Below are 21,520 nucleotides of genomic sequence, written 5' to 3'. Positions count from 1 at the left end.
TGAAGCACGTTAAAATACAACGCTGCATAGTATTAAATGCGCATGCGCGGTCTTTTATCGAGATAAATTTTTTCATGGAGTTACTCTCTATGGGAAATAAACATGTGTTACATTTCCGCCGGCGTCAAAATCGATTCCTTAATTATATACTCTTTCGCCAGGGAAGGTGAAAATTGCCAAGTGTTTCGATCTCACGGTGATATTACATATCACATTTACATTAAATTAGCCATTTGCATTAGAGTTTAAGATAGTAAAATAAAAATATAGCTATAATTTAGTTACTATAGCTATAATTGAAAGAGGGGGATAAGCAAACCATCAGTATATTTGTTTTTGCATTGTCGAACGCATCTCGATGCTCGCGGAGAAATGATCTGCATCGACTCTCTGCAGATCAGTCCTAATCGAACTCTGCTACTTTCGATTGGTCTGTGGCCTTATCAGCAATCGATTCTCGTTCGATTTCAAATTGTCATGTTTTTTGCTATTTTGACGACCTGCATTATATTTCAGGTATGTTTACATTTTTAATTGTGTTATTATGTGAGAAATAAACTAATTTACCAATAGTTTTATTTGTTACCATTTTCCATTTTGCATTTAGTTGTAATCATAGATATTATAAATATAATATTGTCATTATTCGTATTATATAATGTCGACTACATACATACATATATACATACGTATATAAAGATATATGTACTTTATGTATATTTTACGTTATATAATATATATAATTTAAATAATAATAATTTAATTTTTAACTTTCAATCGTATATAAAATTATTTTTATATACGGGAAGAATTTTTTATTAAATTATATACATGTATATATATATATATATATATATATTTGGGAACGATATTTAACTATATTATTTATTGATGAAGGAAATGTACTTTTCTAATCAAATAAAAAAATAATAATTTTAATACAAATAATTAAACTATTATTTACAGTTTACAACGTTTCTTACTTCAAAATGTACACTGGATTGTTTTATTAATGTTTTCTCTTCTGCATTATTTTTTCTTGTTTTTCTTATTCAATACATTTGGTTTTATATTAATATTGGAATGGTAAGTAAACCATATATTGCATACCGTATTCTTATATACACAGATAAAGTTTTATGCAGAGTATGAATACATCTTTTTTTCCTGAATTTTACTAAATATTGTATGAAAACAACAGGTGAAGGGTTTGTTGGAGCAATTGCTGAACATCTATGACGACTTAACGGATGAGAATGAAATCAGTATTATGAAAGAATATGGCAGCTATGCAAAACGTTACACGGTTGGATTAATGCGTAAGACAATTGCTTTTGGCTTTCATTAAACATTAAGCGTCTATGTTTTGTTTAAAAGCGATTAGTAAATTTTTGAAGTAAACCTTATCAACAAGTATGTATATTACAGTTTTTAAAATATTCTTTAGTGTTTCTCATAATCTTTGTATGCATTCTAATTTTGTATCCATTCTGGCCGCAAATTCTCGACATTTTATTATCTACAAACGAGTCTCTATCACGTCCTCCGCTGAGCGGGATGTTTGTTACCGAGTATTTTGTCGATCAGAAAAAATACTTCTATTTGATTTTATTGCACGGAAACGCGGCTCTATTCATAGGCGTAGTCACAGTACTAGCGACAGGAACCTTATTGATAGTCTATCAACAGTATGCTTGCGGAATGTTTCGAATCGCTAGGTAAGAGGATAATATTTGGAAACTATGAATTTGAAAATTTAAAAATCTAAAAATTTAGAAGGATTATACAGGGTGTCTTATAACTTTTATACAATACTTTATTAGCATGTTTTAGAGATAAAATAGTCAAAAATTCTAATACAAATATTTTAGGATTGGTCAATTTTTTTACGCTTACGTATTATCTTACGTCCTTACGGAATTTTGATGGCCTTAACGGCGGCCGTGTAACGGTCGTACAGCGGTTTAATTTACTAACTATAAGTATTAAAAATGGCGCCTTTGCCTTTCGCCCGGCTGGTGTTCGCCAGGTGGCAAAGAACCCCGCACTAATCATATGGAAAATCTGTCCCGATCAAATCAATTGGTTTTTACATATGTTGTAGCTTATGACCTACTGAACAAAAGACGTAATGGGCACAAAGCTCAATAATGGACAGTTATCGAGTTATAACCAGTCAAACATGAAAAATTCGGGCTGCCGAATAGTCAAATCTCGGAAGGTACTGATTTTTTTGAAAAATATTTGAAACAAACATAGTAAGGTTTTACAAAATCTGTTAGTTGGTGACATTATTTGTAAATTTTGAATGACCTTGAAAAGCTCCGTGAACAAAAATCTTTATGTGTCACAGCAGAGATGAGGACCCCACGGTTCGTCACTCCCGTAGTATTTTTTGACTCCAAACCCTCTCTGCTGTGTGTATATGTGTGTGTGTGTATGTGTGGGGTAATAAAATAAATGATCTTATTGTATATTACTCATTATATGGATCCTGCTGTGGTGGTCTCTGAGCGGCATCTAATATTGTGTTCAATAATGATGAAGAGGGATAACGAACATTGGGCTGGTGTCGTGCATATCCTAAATACCACAATACGCTGGTTACATGTGCACATGTACCCACAGTCCGTGCGCCTGACTTACAGGTGCAGTAATAACCAAAAATCGCCTCCCTCTCATCATCTATATTATCTGCATCTCTTATGTTGTAAGCTATAAATATTTGATGTTTCGTAGCATTACGGAATCGTGAAAACACTCGCACCCTTATGAAATCTTGTTCATCAAACAACGAATCCAATTGAAATTCTTCTTGTGCATCACGTTGCATCTTATCTTGAATATAAGATCTTGCTAGGCGAACCTGAAATGTACCAATAGTCAAATCTCGTAAATATTCTAATGTTAGGCGTGGAAAGTTACGTAACTGTCCTTCATGTAAATGTATCCATTGTGCATTTCTATAGCACATCCTTTCTACTTCAACTCGCGCTTGAACAATATTAACCTCTCTAGATTTATCAAGAAGTTCTCTTGTTAATCCTGCATTAGCTTCTTCCATTAAAACTAAAGGATGATATCTATTAATTATAGCACCTGCAATGTTATAAAACTCGCACAAGTGATGAAGATGAGGCATTATAATTGTATGATCAAAAAACTTGAACATAGACTTGATATGTCCATTTCTAGTCAATTATATTAGTTCTCAAGAAGTTTTAGTAGAAAAAAGGTTCATCAAAAATATTTTGAAAACGTCTCGAATTTAGCTACACGAATATAATGCCAATAAAAAATAGGCATTTTTGTGGAAGATTTTTGTGGAAGATTTTTGTTCACGGAGCTTTTCAAGGTCATTCAAAATTCACAAATAATGTCACCAACTAACAGATTTTGTAAAACCCTACTATGTTTGTTTCAAACATTTTTCAAAAAAATCAATACCTTCTGAGATTTGACTATTCGGCAGTCCGAATTTTTCATGTTTGACTGGTTATAACTCGATAACTGTCCATTATTGAGCTTTGTGCCCATTACATCTTTTGTTCAGTAGTTCATAAGCTACAACATATGTAAAAACCAATTGATTTGACCGGGACAGATTTTCCATATGATTAGTGCGGGGTTCTTTCCGGCTGGTCAACTGCCGCTTAACGATGGGAGGTCCATCGTTACAGACACATAAAAATTTTGAAAATAATAATAATAAATTAGTTTATTTATAAATATTATATTTATAAATATTATATTTATTTATAATATTATTTTTATATAATCGTTATAGATACATTTACATTATAGATCACCAACCATCCTTTAGTGATACTCTATTCATGTTAAAAAATTTAACTTCTTGATAGCCTATCAACAGTATGCCTGCGGAATGTTTCAAATCGCTAGGTAAGAGGATAATATTTGGAAACTTGGTAAAACTTGGTAAAAATTGCAAAAATTATAATGTGTACAAACATTTATCAAAAAATTCCAAATTTGATAAAAAATGAATTCTTTCACCGATTCTCACTAAATTCAATATCAAACATTCTTTAATAATACTCTATCCAGGTAAAAAAAATTTAACCCGATATCTCAAAAATTACGGAAATTAGAGGTTGTACAATATATTGCGTACACACACACACACACCACACACACACACACACACGCGCGCACACGCGCTCACACGCGCACACACGCGCACACACGCGCGCGCGCGCGCGCACACACACACACACACACACACACACACACACAAACACACACACACACACAAACAAACACACACACAGACATTTTTTAGGAATATGATTTTTCGACGTTTTGGAACATTCTAAACACATTGGCATAGAAAACCTGAAAAAAAATTTTGTCACGAAAACAAAGCTTTCTCTATGATGAAGCAAAAATAAATAATAATAATAATAATAATACTAATTATAAATAAAAATAACAATAATAATAAAAATGTTTATAATTATTTTTATTAATATTTATTATTAATATTTTTATTCACAATATGATATTAATATTATTATAAAAAATATTATTTATTATTATTAATATTTATTATTAATAAATAGTAATTATTTAATAATATAATTAAATTATTTAAGGGGACATATACCTTTCTCGGACAAAAAAAATAGCATATTTCATGATTTTTTTCGGCTATTTTTTTGTCCGAGATAGGTATATGCCCCCTTAAGAATTAAATGTTTTCTTTTTCCGTAGAAGATTTTTAATTGCTTAATATTAGACTATCACCATAATGTATAATATACGCGTAATAAACACGTAGGAAACTACAAAATAAGATCAGCTGTGCAATAAAAGTCCATATCACTTGACTCGAAAAAATCAATAACTGGTAATAGATCGGTACGCGTATAAATATTGTTACCTAAACGCGCGAGTTCTAAGCGATATTATTGCCAAACTTTGTTTGTTTATAACTCAAAAACTATTGCAATTTCAAAATTATTGTTTTCGAATTTTTGATTTTATTTTTCTCTAGAACACGCTAATAAACCCATACAGCACAGAACATTGCAGCAACATTTGCAACATTGCCGCAATGTTGCTACAATATTGCAATGTTGCTCCAATGTTGTTACAACGTTCTGTGCTATATAGGAAGTATTATATATAATACTATAGAGATTATAAAACACCCTGTATAATTATGGCAAAAGAATCGCTTGCAGTTATCGCCTCGAGCAAGCATTGGCAGTCGATACTTTACGAAAGGGCAGTCTACGAAATAAGAATTTGATTCATAAGGAATTGATTCATGCCGTGGATATGCATCGCGAAGCTATGAGGTATTTATAAAACGATAATACGTGGCAAAAAGTACGCGTCATACTCTCTCTTTCTTTTTCTCGTAGATTTTCAGACTCATCGATATCAAAATTTAAAGTAATGTTCTCCTTTATGATAATAGTCGGAGTGATCAGCGCGAGTCTCAATCTTTTTAGAGTAAGTCTTATTTCTTTTTTCTCAAGTACACCTATAAACTTTATCATAAAATCAGTTACTTTTGAATTTTCCTATCACTGACAAATTTTCAGTAGGATTGCACGAGATATCAAGACTAGTCTTGATATTGTCTTGTCTTGTTTCGTAATTCACAAGACAAGATTAAGATAAGATCTTTAATTAAATATATAAAAACAATATCAAGACTAAGATTGTCAAGATTATTGACTTGTAAAAAAAGTTTCTAAAATACAATATGTATATTTGTCTGTATGTGGATATGTGTGTATAAATTAGATGCAAAATAAATCTCTATATTATACAAACTTAAAAAATTTTAATTAATGAATAAAAACATTTTTATTAACAAATTTAAACATAATATAATAAATAAAGTTAATAATATAATATTTATATATGTACGAGTATAGTGTTTTAGGAAGTAAACGAATGATATAAATGCTAATAATTATTTTAAATTATATTGTATATTATAAATATTATGTTAAATATATTATTTTTAATAGTTGTTCAGTATTAGATAAAAATTATTAATAAAATCAAGGCAAGATAATACGAGATGAGATTTTTGCTACAGAGATTCATTCAAGACCAATATAAGATTTAAGTTTCCGAAATTTTAATATCAATACAATATTTTTACGAATATTGTCTTGTTTTGAGTCTGGTGAAACCCTAATTCTTGCCGACCAGTTATATCTAATTTAAAATTTTCTTTAAAATTAACACTCAGCTCTTACCAAGATTTTATTGCATTCGTACTTTAGCTTTTTCAGGCGCTGACATTTAGATATGATACTGAGCTTTTGTTACCTTTAATAAGCGTGACCACTTACATATCGTATATATTTATAGGCGATTATGTTGCACAAGAAGTTATGGATCACAATAATGATGTATTTGCAACTGCGTAAGAAAAACATTTATATCATATAATTACGTACGCGTATTCGTTTTGCGGATTATTAAAATAAAATGAATCATAATTACTATAATTTAGAAAAAACAAACATAATAAGTGTATATATGCATGTGACAGGAATAATTGATAAATTTTCTTATTCCTCTCTCTGATCATTATTATCATTTATTATCATGTAGATACGATATTCAGTGGTACACAGCTTCCTTAAACGTACAAAAAATGATACTGTTCTTATTGCAAAGAAGTACCAAGATTTTCAGTCTAAATATTGCTGGATTGATTGTGGGATCATTGGAAGGTGCACTTACGGTAAGAGATATACCATATGTGTATCAGAATATACTGTATGTATTTGGTCTAAGTGTGTATACATTTAGTTATTTTTCTAAATAATAGAATTATATAAAAAATTTATCAAATAAAAAAGTTATTTTAAAAAGATCTATATGTATAATGTGACTTAAACGAAAAATTTAAATTATTTTTTTTTTAAATGTTATTCATATAAGTTTTATTTTTTTAAATGGAATAATATATTTAGTTCACTACAAATGTGTAAAATATTTTATGACAGATTCGTTAAAGTAAAATAATCAATAATTCTTCATAAAATATTATCATTCGCTTTTATAAGACATAGATAAGAGCGAGAAAACAAAATATCTCTAATAAGGGTGTTTATTATTAACCTTTATTTACAAAATACTGCTAAAAGTTATTTATTATTATATAATCTTTTATAAATAAAATAATTTTGATAAATGTTTATTTTTACACAGACCACCCCAAATGACTTTCGATTAACCTTGACGTTGACCTTGATCTTTAAGGAAGTCAAGGTCAAAATTATTGACCTTTCCCGCCGCTCGGTTGGTAACGAAAAGTTGCGAAGAAATAAATTTTTATATATTTCTGATTAAACATAGTAATTTTGTGCGTGCAATATTGATCGCGTACATTGTTTGATTGGTATATAGGAAGTGACGGTCACAAATTTTAGTTTTAAATCAGAAATAGGTTTGTGGGTCAGATTATATCTTTCGGAAGTTAAACTCCCTTGTAGGAGAAATCCACTGCGCCTACGCATACACTTTTCCATCCACTTGTGAGGTGGATCTCGCTTCGCGTTGTAAAATATATGCATAGACACAATGGACTCCCCCTTATGGGGATCTCCACTTTCGGAAGATATAAACTAAACCTAACCAATTTTTTATTTAAAACGAAAATTTGTGGCCGCCACTTTTTATATACCAGTCAAACAATGTACTCGGCGTCAATATTACACGCATAAAATTACTATGTTTAATTAAGAATATATAAAAATGGAAAAAATTTCGTGAAGTCGCCTCTATGTGGAAGATTTACTAAATATTTATATATAAGCATATCTCAAAAATTATACGAGACATTATAAACATTGTTTCAGTCAGAACTTTTTTTTTACTAACCGAGCGACGGAAAAAGACAATGATTCTGACCTCCTTAGAGATCAAGGTCAATGTCAAGGTCGACAGAAAGTCATTTGGGATCGGCTGTGTAAAGGTAAACATTTACAAAAACTTTTATTGTAAATTTTTATATGTATATATAACTCTATTATATAACAATCAATAGTAACTGAGTGTATACACTTAAATGAAACACTATATATTTTGAAAGCTTAAAATATGTTTATCGAATAAAAGGAATAACAAATTAAACGAGAAAATGTAACTTATTACAGTTATTGAGTACCATATTATCATATTTTACCGTTCTTTATTCTATGCGGACTTGATACAAGATGCGTCGATTAATAGTTTAATCGAATAGCAATAGTGAAAATAGATAGTTGAGTGATATTAATTATTTATCTATAAAGTAGATTAGTTAACCGAATAATAAATAATACTGTAATGAATATGTAATTGTTAAGGAAATAGAAAAGCATGTAAAGTGACGATGTTTACAATAAATTCTGGAAACATGTACTCTTTATCCGTAACAAATTAATAGAGCACATACGTCATATGGAGTAAGATCGAGGCACGCATTAAAATGCGTCATCGTAAACCAACGAAAGCGATACTTCCGCTAAAATACCAGACATTTTGTTCAGAAATATTTTATGAAAAATATATAAACATCTATCAATGTCATTACGTATGTGTGTAAAATCCGTGTATGTGTGGAAGGTTATGTGCACAAAAACGGAAGACACAATTTTTATCGTTGGATGTTACAAAAAAATGTGGACAGTATGTATACGCTTAATTATTTTTATTTAAATTATAGTTATATAAAAAAATGTTGAAATCTTTTCTGTTTAAGCAGGTTTCTATACATGTATATATAATAACTTAAACAAAAATTTTTGTAATTGTTTTTTTTTAAATATTATTTATGTGGTGTTTTAATAGGGATAAAAGAACGATGACCGGATCGCTGGTTTTGTTTTCATTTTAATAACGTCTCTTTTAATGTTAATAATCGAAATCTGTACAATAGTCAATACAAAATAATCGAACAACGGACTCGAAGAAGTGCTCTGACACGATTCGCCGATCTGGGTCTCGTCATAATCGTATATCGAAATCGCAGCGCCACGTGCACAACGAATACGCGCCAAATTCAACCTTCTACATTTGTATGACAGATTTGTTTTTTCAAATGGAAAATTACACAAATCTGCATGATTTTTCAAGATTGTCTGAAAAGAACGAGTAATTTTCTACAGTTGTTTGTATGGTAAATTCAAATCCATAAGAAAAAATGGTCTATCACATTAAGTTTTCGAGAAAAACGGGGTTGAAATCTTCAAAAAACGCCATTTTAACCATTTTTGAACATTTGTAATAGACGAATCCGACGTGTGCGAGGAACTTCAGACAGGGCTCAAATGAAAGTTTGAACATTGTAATTTAATTTAAAAATATCGAATCTTTTACCGCAGGTACTATCGAACTTCAGACGCGCTTTGCTTTTAGATATAGTCACACTGTATCAGGTAGAACGATTATTCCATGTAAAATGTAAACTGATTGAAAGACTGCAAAATTGCTAATAGTAAAATTTTGATAATAAAATTAATGATTGAAAATGGGAGAGCATATTTTATTATATTTGTAAAAAAACATTATCTTTCGAAAATTGTTTAAACAATAATTTTTTAAGAAATAGAAAAAAGTTTTTAGTGCGATTAAGCATTTTTAACCTCGTATATTGAATCTATGATTAAAATTTTTATTGTTTGCAACGGTTTTGCACTGCATAAAGCAATCGTTCCACTTGACACAATTGCGATTACACTTAAAAACAAAGCGCGCTTGAGGTTCGATGGTATCTGCGGTAAAAGATTCGATATTTTTATATTAAAATACAATGTTCAAGTTTTTATTTTAATTTTGTCTGAAGTCTCTTGTACATTCAGTTTGTCTGCTACAAATTTTCAGAAATGGTAAAAAATGTGTTTTTTGGAAGTCACAACCCCATTTTTCTCGAAAACCTGATGTAATAGGCCATTTTGCCTCGCGGATTCAATGCACAAGAGACTATAAGAAATTATTCATTTTTTTAGACCGCAGAAAAAAATATGAAATTACGCCAACTTGTGTAACTGATGTGAATTCTTAAAACTTGTTGAGCAGCAGACATATTTCATAATAATTTCAAAATTCAAAAAATTTTTGATGACAAAATTCTAGATGACAAAAATCAGAGAGCAATAAAAATAACTGATAATATAAATGTGAAATAGTGCTAATTATAAAATTATAAATTTTAAAAGAAATCTTAGTATGAATTATAGTAGTGAGTAGTAAAGTAGAATTATAGTAGTTATAGTAGTAAATTATTTCTTTGTTTTTTCCGATTTATTATTTATTTCTAACAATATTATATTTCACGCAAACAATATAATCGTATATATAAAAAATGATAACTATAATAATGATGTTTTACATTTTTCGAAATGCATCGCTTGGAGATAATGAAGCATTTCTATTACACTTGATATTTGTACCTGTCATCCTTTTTTCATATGTGTTTGTAATTAATTATATCAGGGCAAAAATATATATGCAATTTAATTTTTTTTTAAGATAATTTTAAAGTCAACTCAATTTTTTTAATGTAATGGTATACTTTTAATATTAACATCATCAAGAAACGTAATATTTAATTAATTTCGTGGAGTTAGAGAGACCAAAGCGGGAAGAAAGAATACAAAAGACCTAATGTAATAAATCTCGATTATTGCAAAAAAAGAAAACAGCATACAATATTGTTAACATGATAGTTACGGAGTTCACTTAATCAACTTCAAGATGTATGTAATGAGACAATTGAGAAAAATAAAATTGCTATTATAGAAAAGTATGGAAATAGAGCAAAATAGCGTATTACAAATAGAGTTATATGTAAGATAATATTTCTTGATCTTTTCTCTATATTCTAATATATTTTTGCATTTGAATAAATATATTGCATATATAAAAAACTTAAAAAGTCCAAGAAAATAATTGACCTATGGAGAGTTGTGAAAAAATAATTCGTAAGTAAAAATAAACTAAAATCCGTAAAACGAAATTAAAATTAGTCAACAACAAAGCCGCATAAATAAAAAGAACAAAATGGCTTTCTCTAACCTTACATGAGTTAAAAACTTACAAAATTAGTTGCATGTGTGCTTATGTTCTATTACAAACATAAACTGTATCTCTCTACACAACATATGTGCATATATGTAGAAAATTATGCAAAATCTTGCAGTTATATAAGCTATACAATAAATAGCGACATATTAACAAATATAAATTTTTATTCTATTCACATTTTACAGTATGCATAGAACAGTGTATTGCGTGAGAAGCCGAGATAATGTTTTTGTAAGTAGTATCTTTTGTTGGCCAAAGTGCAATTAGAAATTGTATTTTATTTATACTATTTTTTAATTTTATAAACGTTGTTTAGTTATTTAAAGTTTAAAAAAGCGGATATTATGTAATAATATCAATTAAAGTTCATATTTTCTAAATTTGAAACTTAAGGCTGATATTACTGATAAACTATAATATTTACAGAGAGATAATATTTCTATATCTCTCTTTTTCTTCATTATTTTACAGGCAAAAGTTTAGTTAATCAATAGATATAAATGTGAAACAGTTTGTAAGAATGCGCAAATGTGCATAAAACGATAAACTCTTCAATAAAAATTATATATTTACCAATAAATTAATAATTGATATATCAGTGATTTAAATGAAACGGCGGGTTATATTCTTTTGTAGAATTGACCGTCACTGACGAGTGCACGCACTAGAATGAAGCACGTTAAAATACAACGCTGCATAGTATTAAATGCGCATGCGCGGTCTTTTATCGAGAGAAATTTTTTCATGGAGTTACTCTCTATGGGAAATAAACATGTGTTACATTTCCGCCGGCGTCAAAATCGATTCCTTAATTATATACTCTTTCGCCAGGGAAGGTGAAAATTGCCAAGTGTTTCGATCTCACGGTGATATTACATATCACATTTACATTAAATTAGCCATTTGCATTAGAGTTTAAGATAGTAAAATAAAAATATAGCTATAATTTAGTTACTATAGCTATAATTGAAAGAGGGGGATAAGCAAACCATCAGTATATTTGTTTTTGCATTGTCGAACGCATCTCGATGCTCGCGGAGAAATGATCTGCATCGACTCTCTGCAGATCAGTCCTAATCGAACTCTGCTACTTTCGATTGGTCTGTGGCCTTATCAGCAATCGATTCTCGTTCGATTTCAAATTGTCCTGTTTTTTGCTATTTTGACGACCTGCATTATATTTCAGGTAAGTTTACATTTTTAATTGTGTTATTATGTGAGAAATAAACTAATTTACCAATAGTTTTATTTGTTGCCATTTTCCATCTTGCATTTAGTTGTAATCATAGATATTATAAATATAATATTGTCATTATTCGTATTATATAATGTCGACTACATACATACATATATACATACGTATATAAAGATATATGTACTTTATATATATTTTACGTTATATAATATATATAATTTAAATAATAATAATTTAATTTTTAATTTTCTATCGTATATAAAATTATATTTATATACGGGAAGAATTTTTTATTAAATTATGCATATGTATATATATATATATATATATTTGGGAACGATATTTAACCATATTATTTATTGATCAAGGAAATGTACTTTTCTAGTCAAATAAAAAAATAATAATTTTAATACAAATAATTAAACTATTATTTACAGTTTACAGCGTTGCTTACTTCAAAATGTACTCCGGATTTTTTCATTAGCGTTTTCTCTTCTGCATTATTTCTTCTTTTTCTTGTTATTCAATACACTTGGTTTTATATTAATATTGGAATTGTAAGTAAACCATATATTGCATTCCGTTTTCTTATATACACAGATAAAGTTTTATGCATAGTATTAATACATCTTTTTTTCCTGAATTTTACTAAATATTGTATGAAAACAACAGGTGAAGGGTTTGTTGGAGCAATTGCTGAACATCTATGACGACTTAACGGATGAGAATGAAATCAGTATTATGAAAGAATATGGCAGCTATGCAAAACGTTACACGGTTGGATTAATGCGTAAGACAATTGCTTTTAGCTTTCATTAAACATTAAGCGTCTATGTTTTGTTTAAAAGCGATTAGTAAATTTTTGAAGTAAACCTAATCAACAAGTATGTGCATTACTGTTTTTAAAATATTCTTTAGTGATTGTCATAATCTTTGTATGCATTCTAATTTTGTATCCATTCTGGCCGCAAATTCTCGACATTTTATTATCTACAAACGAGTCTCTATCACGTCCTCCGCTGAGCGGGATGTTTGTTACCGAGTATTTTGTCGATCAGAAAAAATACTTCTATTTGATTTTATTGCACGGAAACGCGGCTCTATTCATAGGCCTAGTCGCAGTACTAGCGACAGGAACCTTATTGATAGCCTATCAACAGTATGCCTGCGGAATGTTTCGAATCGCTAGGTAAGAGGATAATATGTGGAAACTATGAATTTGAAAATTTAAAAATCTAAAAATTTAGAAGGATTATACAGGGTGTCTTATAACTTTTATACAATACTTTATTAGCATGTTTTCGAGGTAAAATAATCAAAAATTCTAATACAAAAATTTTAGGATTGGTCATTTTTTTTACGCTTACGTATTATCTTACGTCCTTACGGATTTTTGATGGCCTTAACGGCGGCCGTGTAACGGCCGTACAGCCGTTTAATTTACTAACAATAAGTATTTAAAAGGGAGCCTTTGCCTTTCGCCCGGCTGGTGTTTGCCAGGTGGCAAATTTCCGGCTGGTCAATTGCCGGTTAACGATGGAAGGTCCATCGTTACAGACACATAAAAATTTTGAAAATAATAATAATAAATTAGTTTATTTATAAATATTATATTTATAAATATTATATTTATTTATAATATTATTTTTATATAATCGTTATAGATACATTTACGTTATAGATTACCAACCATCCTTTAGTGATACTCTATTCATGTTAAAAAATTTAACTTGATATCTTAAAAATTGCGAAAATTATGATGTGTACAAACATTTATCAAAAAATTCCAAATTTGATAAAAAATGAATTCTTTCACCGATCCTCACTGAATTCAATATCAAACATTCTTTAATAATATTCTATCCATGTAAAAAAAATTTAACCCGATATTTCAAAAATTGCGAAAATTAGAGGTTGTACAATATATTGCGTACATACACACATACACACATACACACACACACACACATGCATATACAGACATTTTTAGGAATTTGATTTTTCGACGTTTTGGAGCATTCTAAACACATTGGCATAGGAAATCCGAGAAAAAATTTTGTCACGAAAGCAAAGCTTTCTCTATGAGAAAGCAAAAATAAATAATAATAATAATAATAATACTAATTATAAATAAAAATAACAATAATAATAAAAATATTTATAATTATTTTTATTAATATTTATTATTAATATTTTTATTCACAATATGATATTATTATTATTATAAAAAATATTATTTATTATTATTAATATTTATTATTATTAAATAGTAATTATTTAATAATATAATTAAATTATTTACGGGGGCATATACCTTCCCCGGACAAAAAAAATAGCATATTTCATGATTTTTTTCGGCTATTTTTTTGTCCCAGGAAGGTATATGCCCCCTTAAGAATTAAATATTTTCTCTTTCCGTAGAAGAGAGAGAGAGAGATTTTTAATTGCTTAATATTAGTCTATCACCATAATGTAAACAATAAACATGTAGGAAACTACAAAATAATATCAGCTATGCAATAAAAATCCATATCACTTGATTCGAAAAAATCAATAACAAATAATAGATCGGTACGCGTGTAAATATTGTTACCTAAACGCGCGAGTTCTAAGCGATATTATTGCCAAACTTTGTTGGTTTATAACTCAAAAACTATTGCAACTTCAAAGTTATTGTATTCGAATTTTTGATTTTATTTTTCTCTAGAACACGCTAATAAACCCATACAGCACAGAACATTGCAGCAACATTTGCAACATTGCCGCAATGTTGCTACAATATTGTAATATTGCTCCAATGTTGTTACAACGTTCTGTGCTATATAGGAAGTATTTTATATAATATTATAGAGATTATGAAACACCTTGTATAATTATGGAAAAAGAATCGCTTGCAGTTATCGCCTCGAGCAAGCATTGGCAGTCGATACTTTACGAAAGGGCAATCTACGAAATAAGAATTTGATTCATAAGAAATTGATTCATGCCGTGGATATGCATCGCGAAGCTATGAGGTATTTATAAAACGATAATACGTGGCAAAAAGTACGCGTAATGCTCTCTCTTTCCTTTTCTCGTAGATTTTCAGACTCATCGATATCAAAATTTAAAGTAATGTTCTCCTTTATGATAATAGTCGGAGTGATCAGCGCGAGTCTCAATTTTTTTCGAGTAAGTCTTATTTCTTTTTTCTCAAGTGCATTTATAAACTTTATCATAAAATCAGTTACTTTTGAACTTCCAATCACTGTCAAATTTTCAATAGGATTGCACGAGATATCAAGACTAGTCTTGATATTGTCTTGTCTTGTTTCGTAATTCACAAGACAAGATTAAGATAAGATCATTAATTAACTATATAAAAACAATATCAAGACTAAGATCGTCAAAATTATTGACTTGTAAAAAAAGTTTCTAAAATATGTATATTTGGCTGTGTGTGTGTGTGTGTATATGTGTGTATAAATTAGATGCGAAATAAATCTCTATGTTATACAAACTTAAAAAATTTTAATTAATAAATAGAAACATTTTTATTAACAAATTTAAACATAATATAATAAATAAAGTTTATAATATAATATTTATATATGTACGAGTATAGTTTTTTAGGAAGTAAACGAATGATATAAATGCTAATAACTATTTTAAATTATATTGTATATTATAAATATTATGTTAAATATTATTTTTAATAGTTGTTCAGTATTAGATAAAAATTATTAATAAAATCAAGGCAAGATAATACGAGATGAGATTTTTGCTACCGAGATTCATTCAAGACCAATATGAGATTTAAGTTTCCGAAATTTTAATACCAATACAATATTTTTACGAATATTGTCTTGTTTTGAGTCTGGTGCAACCCTCATTCTTGCCGACCAGTTATATCTGATTCGAAATTTTCTTTAAAATTAACACTCAGCTCTTACCAAGATTTTATTGCATTCGTACTTTAGCTTTTTCAGGCGCTGACATTTAGATATGATACTGAGCTTTTGTTACCTTTAATAAGCGTGACCACTTACATATCGTATATATTTATAGGCGATTATGTTGCACAAGAAGTTATGGATCACAATAATGATGTATTTGCAACTGCGTAAGAAAAACATTTATATCATATAATTACGTACGCGTATTCGTTTTGCGGATTATTAAAATAAAATGAATCATAATTACTATAATTGAGAAAAAACAAACATATAATAAGTGTATATATGCATGTGACAGGAATAATTGATAAATTTTCTTATTCCTCTGATCATTATTATCATTTATTATCATGTAGATACGATATTCAGTGGTACACAGCTTCCTTAAACGTACAAAAAATGATACTGTTCTTATTGCAAAGAAGTACCAAGATTTTCAGTCTAAATATTGCTGGATTGATTGTGGGATCATTGGAAGGTGCACTTACGGTAAGAGATATACCGTATGTGTATCAGAATATACTGTATGTATTTGGTCTAAGTGTGTATACATTTAGTTATTTTTCTAAATAATAGAATTATATAAAAAATTTATCAAATAAAAAAGTTATTTTAAAAAGATCTATATGTATAATGTGACTTAATCGATAATTTTAAATTATTTTTTTTTTAACGTTATTCATATAAGTTTTATTTTTTTTTTAATGGAATAATATATTTATTTCACTACAAATGTGTAAAATATTTTATGACAGATTCGATAAAGTAAAATAATCAATAATTCATCATAAAATATTATCCTTTGCTTTTATAAGACATAGATAAGAGCGAGAAAACAAAATATCTCTAATAAAAGTGTTTATTATTAACCTTTATTTACAAAATACTGCTAAAAATTATTTATTATTATATAATCTTTTATAAATAAAATAATTTTGATAAATGTCTATTTTTACACAGTCCATCCCAAATGACTTCCGGTTAACCTTGACGTTGACCTTGATCTTTAAGGAAGTCAAGGTCAAAATTATTGACATTTTCCGCCGCTCGGTTGGTAACGAAAAGTTGGGAAAAAATAAATTTTTATATATTTTTGATTAAACATAGTAATTTTGTGCGTGCAATATTGATCGAGTACATTGTTTGATTGGTATATAAGAAGTGACGGTCACAAATTTTAGTTTTAAATCAGAAATAGGTTTGTGGGTCAGATTATATCTTTCGGAAGTTAAACTCCCTTGCAGGAGAAATCCACTGCGCCCACGCATACACTTTTCCATCCACTTGTGGGGTGGATCTCGCTTCGCGTTGTAAAATATATGCATAGACACAATGGACTCCCCCTTATGAGGATCTCCACTTCCGGAAGATATAAACTAACTCTAACCAATTTTTTATTTAAAACGAAAATTTGTGGCCGCCACTTTTTATATACCAATCAAACAATGTACTCGGCGTCAATATTACACGCATAAAATTACTATGTTTAATTAAGAGTATATAAAAATGGAACGAAAAAATTTCGTGCAGTCGCCTCTATGTGGAAGATTTACTTAATATTTATATGTAAGCATATCTCAAAAATTATACGAGACATCATAAACATTGTTTAAGTCGGAACTTTTTTTTTATTAACCGAACGACGGAAAAGGACAATGATCCTGACCTCTTTAAAGATCAAGGTCAATGTTAAGGTCGACAGAAAGTCATTTGGGATCGGCTGTGTAAAGGTAAACATTTACCAAAATTTTTACTGTAAACTTTTATATGTATATATAACTCTATTATATAACAAATAACAATAACTGAGTGTATACACTTAAATGAAACACTATATATTTTGAAAGCGTAAAATATGTTTAACGAATAAAAGGAATAACAAATTAAACGAGGAAATGTAACTTATTACAGTTATTGAGTACCGTACTATCATACTTTACCGTTCTTTATTCTATGCGGCCTTGATACAAGATGCGTTGAGTAATAGTTTAATCGAATAGCAATAATGGAAATAGATAGTTGAGTGATATTAATTATTTATCTACAAAGTAGATTAGTTAACCGAATAATAAATAATACTGTAATAAATATGTAATTGTTAAGGAAATAGAAAAGCATGTAAAGTGACGATGTTTACAATAAATTCTGGAAACATGTACTCTTTATCCGTAACAAATTAATAGAGCACATACGTCATATGGAGTAAGATCGAGGCACGCATTAAAATGCGTCATCGTAAACCAACGAAAGCGATACTTCCGCTAAAATACCAGACATTTTGTTCAGAAATATTTTATGAAAAATATATAAACATCTATCAATGTCATTACGTATGTGTGTAAAATCCGTGTATGTGTCGAAGGTTAAGTGCACAAAAACGGAAGACACAATTTTTATCGTTGGATGTTACAAAAAATGTAGAAAGTATGTATACGCTTAATTATTTTTATTTAAATTATAGTTATATAAAAAAATGTTGAAATCTTTTCTGTTTAAGAAGGTTTCTATACATGTATATATAATAACTTAAACAAAAATTTTTGTAATTGTTTTTTTTTAAATATTATTTATGTGGTGTTTTAATAGGGATAAAAGAACGATGACCGGATCGCTGGTTTTGTTTTCATTTTAATAACGTCTCTTTTAATGTTAATAATCGAAATCTGTACAATAGTCAATACAAAATAATCGAACAACGGACTCGAAGAAGTGCTCTGACACGATTCGCCGATCTGGGTCTCGTCATAATCGTATATCGAAATCGCAGCGCCACGTGCACAACGAATACGCGCCAAATTCAACCTTCTACATTTGTATGACAGATTTGTTTTTTCAAATGGAAAATTACACAAATCTGCATGATTTTTCAAGATTGTCTGAAAAGAACGAGTAATTTTCTACAGTTGTTTGTATGGTAAATCCAAATCCATAAGAAAAAATGGTCTATCACATTAAGTTTTCGAGAAAAACGGGGTTGAAATCTTCAAAAAACGCAATTTTAACCATTTTTGAACATTTGTAATAGACGAATCCGACGTGTGCGAGGAACTTCAGACAGGGCTCAAATGAAAGTTTGAACATTGTAATTTAATTTAAAAATATCGAATCTTTTACCGCAGGTACTATCGAACTTCAGACGCGCTTTGCTTTTAGATATAGTCACACTGTATCAGGTAGAACGATTATTCCATGTAAAATGTAAACTGATTGAAAGACTGCAAAATTGCTAATAGTAAAATTTTGATAATAAAATTAATGATTGAAAATGGGAGATCATATTTTATTATATTTGTAAAAAAACATTATCTTTCGAAAATTGTTTAAACAATAATTTTTTAAGAAATAAAAAAAAGTTTTTAGTGCGATTAAGCATTTCTAACCTCGTATATTGAATCTATGATTAAAATTTTTATTGTTTGCAACGGTTTTGCACTGCATAATGCAATCGTTCCACTTGACACAATTGCGATTACACTTAAAAACATAGCGCGCTTGAGGTTCGATGGTATCTGCGGTAAAAGATTCGATATTTTTATATTAAAATACAATGTTCAAGTTTTTATTTTAATTTTGTCTGAAGTCTCTTGTACATTCAGTTTGTCTGCTACAAATTTTCAGAAATGGTAAAAAATGTGTTTTTTGGAAGTCACAACCCCATTTTTCTCGAAAACCTGATGTAATAGGCCATTTTGCCTCGCGGATTCAATGCACAAGAGACTATAAGAAATTATTCATTTTTTTAGACCGCAGAAAAAAATATGAAATTACGCCAACTTGTGTAACTGATGTGAATTCTTAAAACTTGTTGAGCAGCAGACATATGGTATTTCATAATAATTTCAAAATTCAAAAAATTTTTGATGACAAAATTCTAGATGACAAAAATCAGAGAGCAATAAAAATAACTGATAATATAAATGTGAAATAGTGCTAATTATAAAATTATAAATTTTAAAAGAAATCTTAGTATGAATTATAGTAGTGAGTAGTAAAGTAGAATTATAGTAGTTATAGTAGTAAATTATTTCTTTGTTTTTTCCGATTTATTATTTATTTCTAACAATATTATATTTCACGCAAACAATATAATCGTATATATAAAAAATGATAACTATAATAATGATGTTTTACATTTTTCGAAATGCATCGCTTGGAGATAATGAAGCATTTCTATTACACTTGATATTTGTACCTGTCATCCTTTTTTCATATGTGTTTGTAATTAATTATATCAGGGCAAAAATATATATGCAATTTAATTTTTTTTTAAGATAATTTTAAAGTCAACTCAATTTTTTTAATGTAATGGTATACTTTTAATATTAACATCATCAAGAAACGTAATATTTAATTAATTTCGTGGAGTTAGAGAGACCAAAGCGGGAAGAAAGAATACAAAAGACCTAATGTAATATATCTCGATTATTGCAAAAAAAGAAAACAGCATACAATATTGTTAACATGATAGTTACGGAGTTCACTTAATCAACTTCAAGATGTATGTAATGAGACAATTGAGAAAAATAAAATTGCTATTATAGAAAAGTATGGAAATAGAGCATAATAGCGTATTACAAATAGAGTTATATGTAAGATAATATTTCTTGATCTTTTCTCTATATTCTAATATATTTTTGCATTTGAATAAATAAATTGCATATATAAAAATCTTAAAAAGTCCAAGAATGTAATTTACCTATTGAGAGTTGTAAAAAAATAATTCGTAAGTAAAAATAAACTAAAATCCGCAAAGCGAAATTAAAATTAGTGAACAACAAAGCCGCACAAATAAAAAGAACAAAATGGCTTTCACTAACCTTACATGAGTTAAAAACTTACAAAACTAGTTGTATGTGTGCTTATGATCCATTACAAACATAAACTGTATCTCTCTACACAACATATGTGCATATATGTAGAAAATTATGCAAAATCTTGCAGTTATATAAGCTATACAATAAATAGCGACATATTAACAAATATAAATTTTTATTCTACTCACATTTTACAGTATGCATAGAACAGTGTATTGCGTGAGAAGCCGAGATAATGTTTTTATAAGTAGTATCTTTTGTTGGCCAAAGTGCAATTAGAAATTGTATTTTATTTATACTATTATTTAATTTTATAAACGTTGTTTAGTTATTTAAAGTTTAAAAAAGAGGGTATTCTGTAATAATATCAATTAACGTTCATATTTTCTAAATTTGAAACTTAAGGCACAATATTACTGATAAACTATAAGATTTAGAGAGAGATAATATTTCTATATCTCTCTTTTTCTTCATCATTTTACAAGCAAAAGTTTAGTTAATCAATAGATATA

At 28.6% G+C, this 21,520-nt stretch overlaps 2 protein-coding genes across 2 annotated transcripts; both read left to right on the top strand.

Annotated features, from left to right (window-relative positions):
• Positions 1–312: 312 nt before the first annotated feature.
• Positions 313–8,207, top strand: LOC138933277 (odorant receptor 49b-like). Its single transcript, XM_070295872.1, has 9 exons — positions 313–516; positions 967–1,086; positions 1,202–1,319; positions 1,448–1,718; positions 5,208–5,324; positions 5,391–5,481; positions 6,270–6,412; positions 6,604–6,736; positions 8,154–8,207. The coding sequence occupies exons 1-9, from the start codon at positions 373–375 to the stop codon at positions 8,205–8,207; spliced, it is 1,191 nt and encodes a 396-aa protein (XP_070151973.1). The 5' UTR covers positions 313–372.
• Positions 8,208–12,046: 3,839 nt separating this feature from the next.
• On the top strand, positions 12,047–18,570 carry LOC138933196 (odorant receptor 10-like). The gene is made up of 9 exons (XM_070295749.1): positions 12,047–12,250; positions 12,697–12,816; positions 12,932–13,049; positions 13,178–13,448; positions 15,157–15,273; positions 15,340–15,430; positions 16,219–16,361; positions 16,551–16,683; positions 18,106–18,570. The coding sequence occupies exons 1-9, from the start codon at positions 12,107–12,109 to the stop codon at positions 18,157–18,159; spliced, it is 1,191 nt and encodes a 396-aa protein (XP_070151850.1). The 5' UTR covers positions 12,047–12,106; the 3' UTR covers positions 18,160–18,570.
• Positions 18,571–21,520: the final 2,950 nt, after the last annotated feature.

Source organism: Polyergus mexicanus, unplaced genomic scaffold, assembly GCF_030449975.1.
Source record: "Polyergus mexicanus isolate NDT 795.1 unplaced genomic scaffold, iyPolMexi1.0 SCAF_5, whole genome shotgun sequence".
Classification (NCBI taxonomy): Eukaryota; Metazoa; Arthropoda; class Insecta; order Hymenoptera; family Formicidae; genus Polyergus; species Polyergus mexicanus.
Note: the sequence above shows the minus strand (reverse complement) of the source record. Positions and strands in the feature narration are given on the sequence as shown.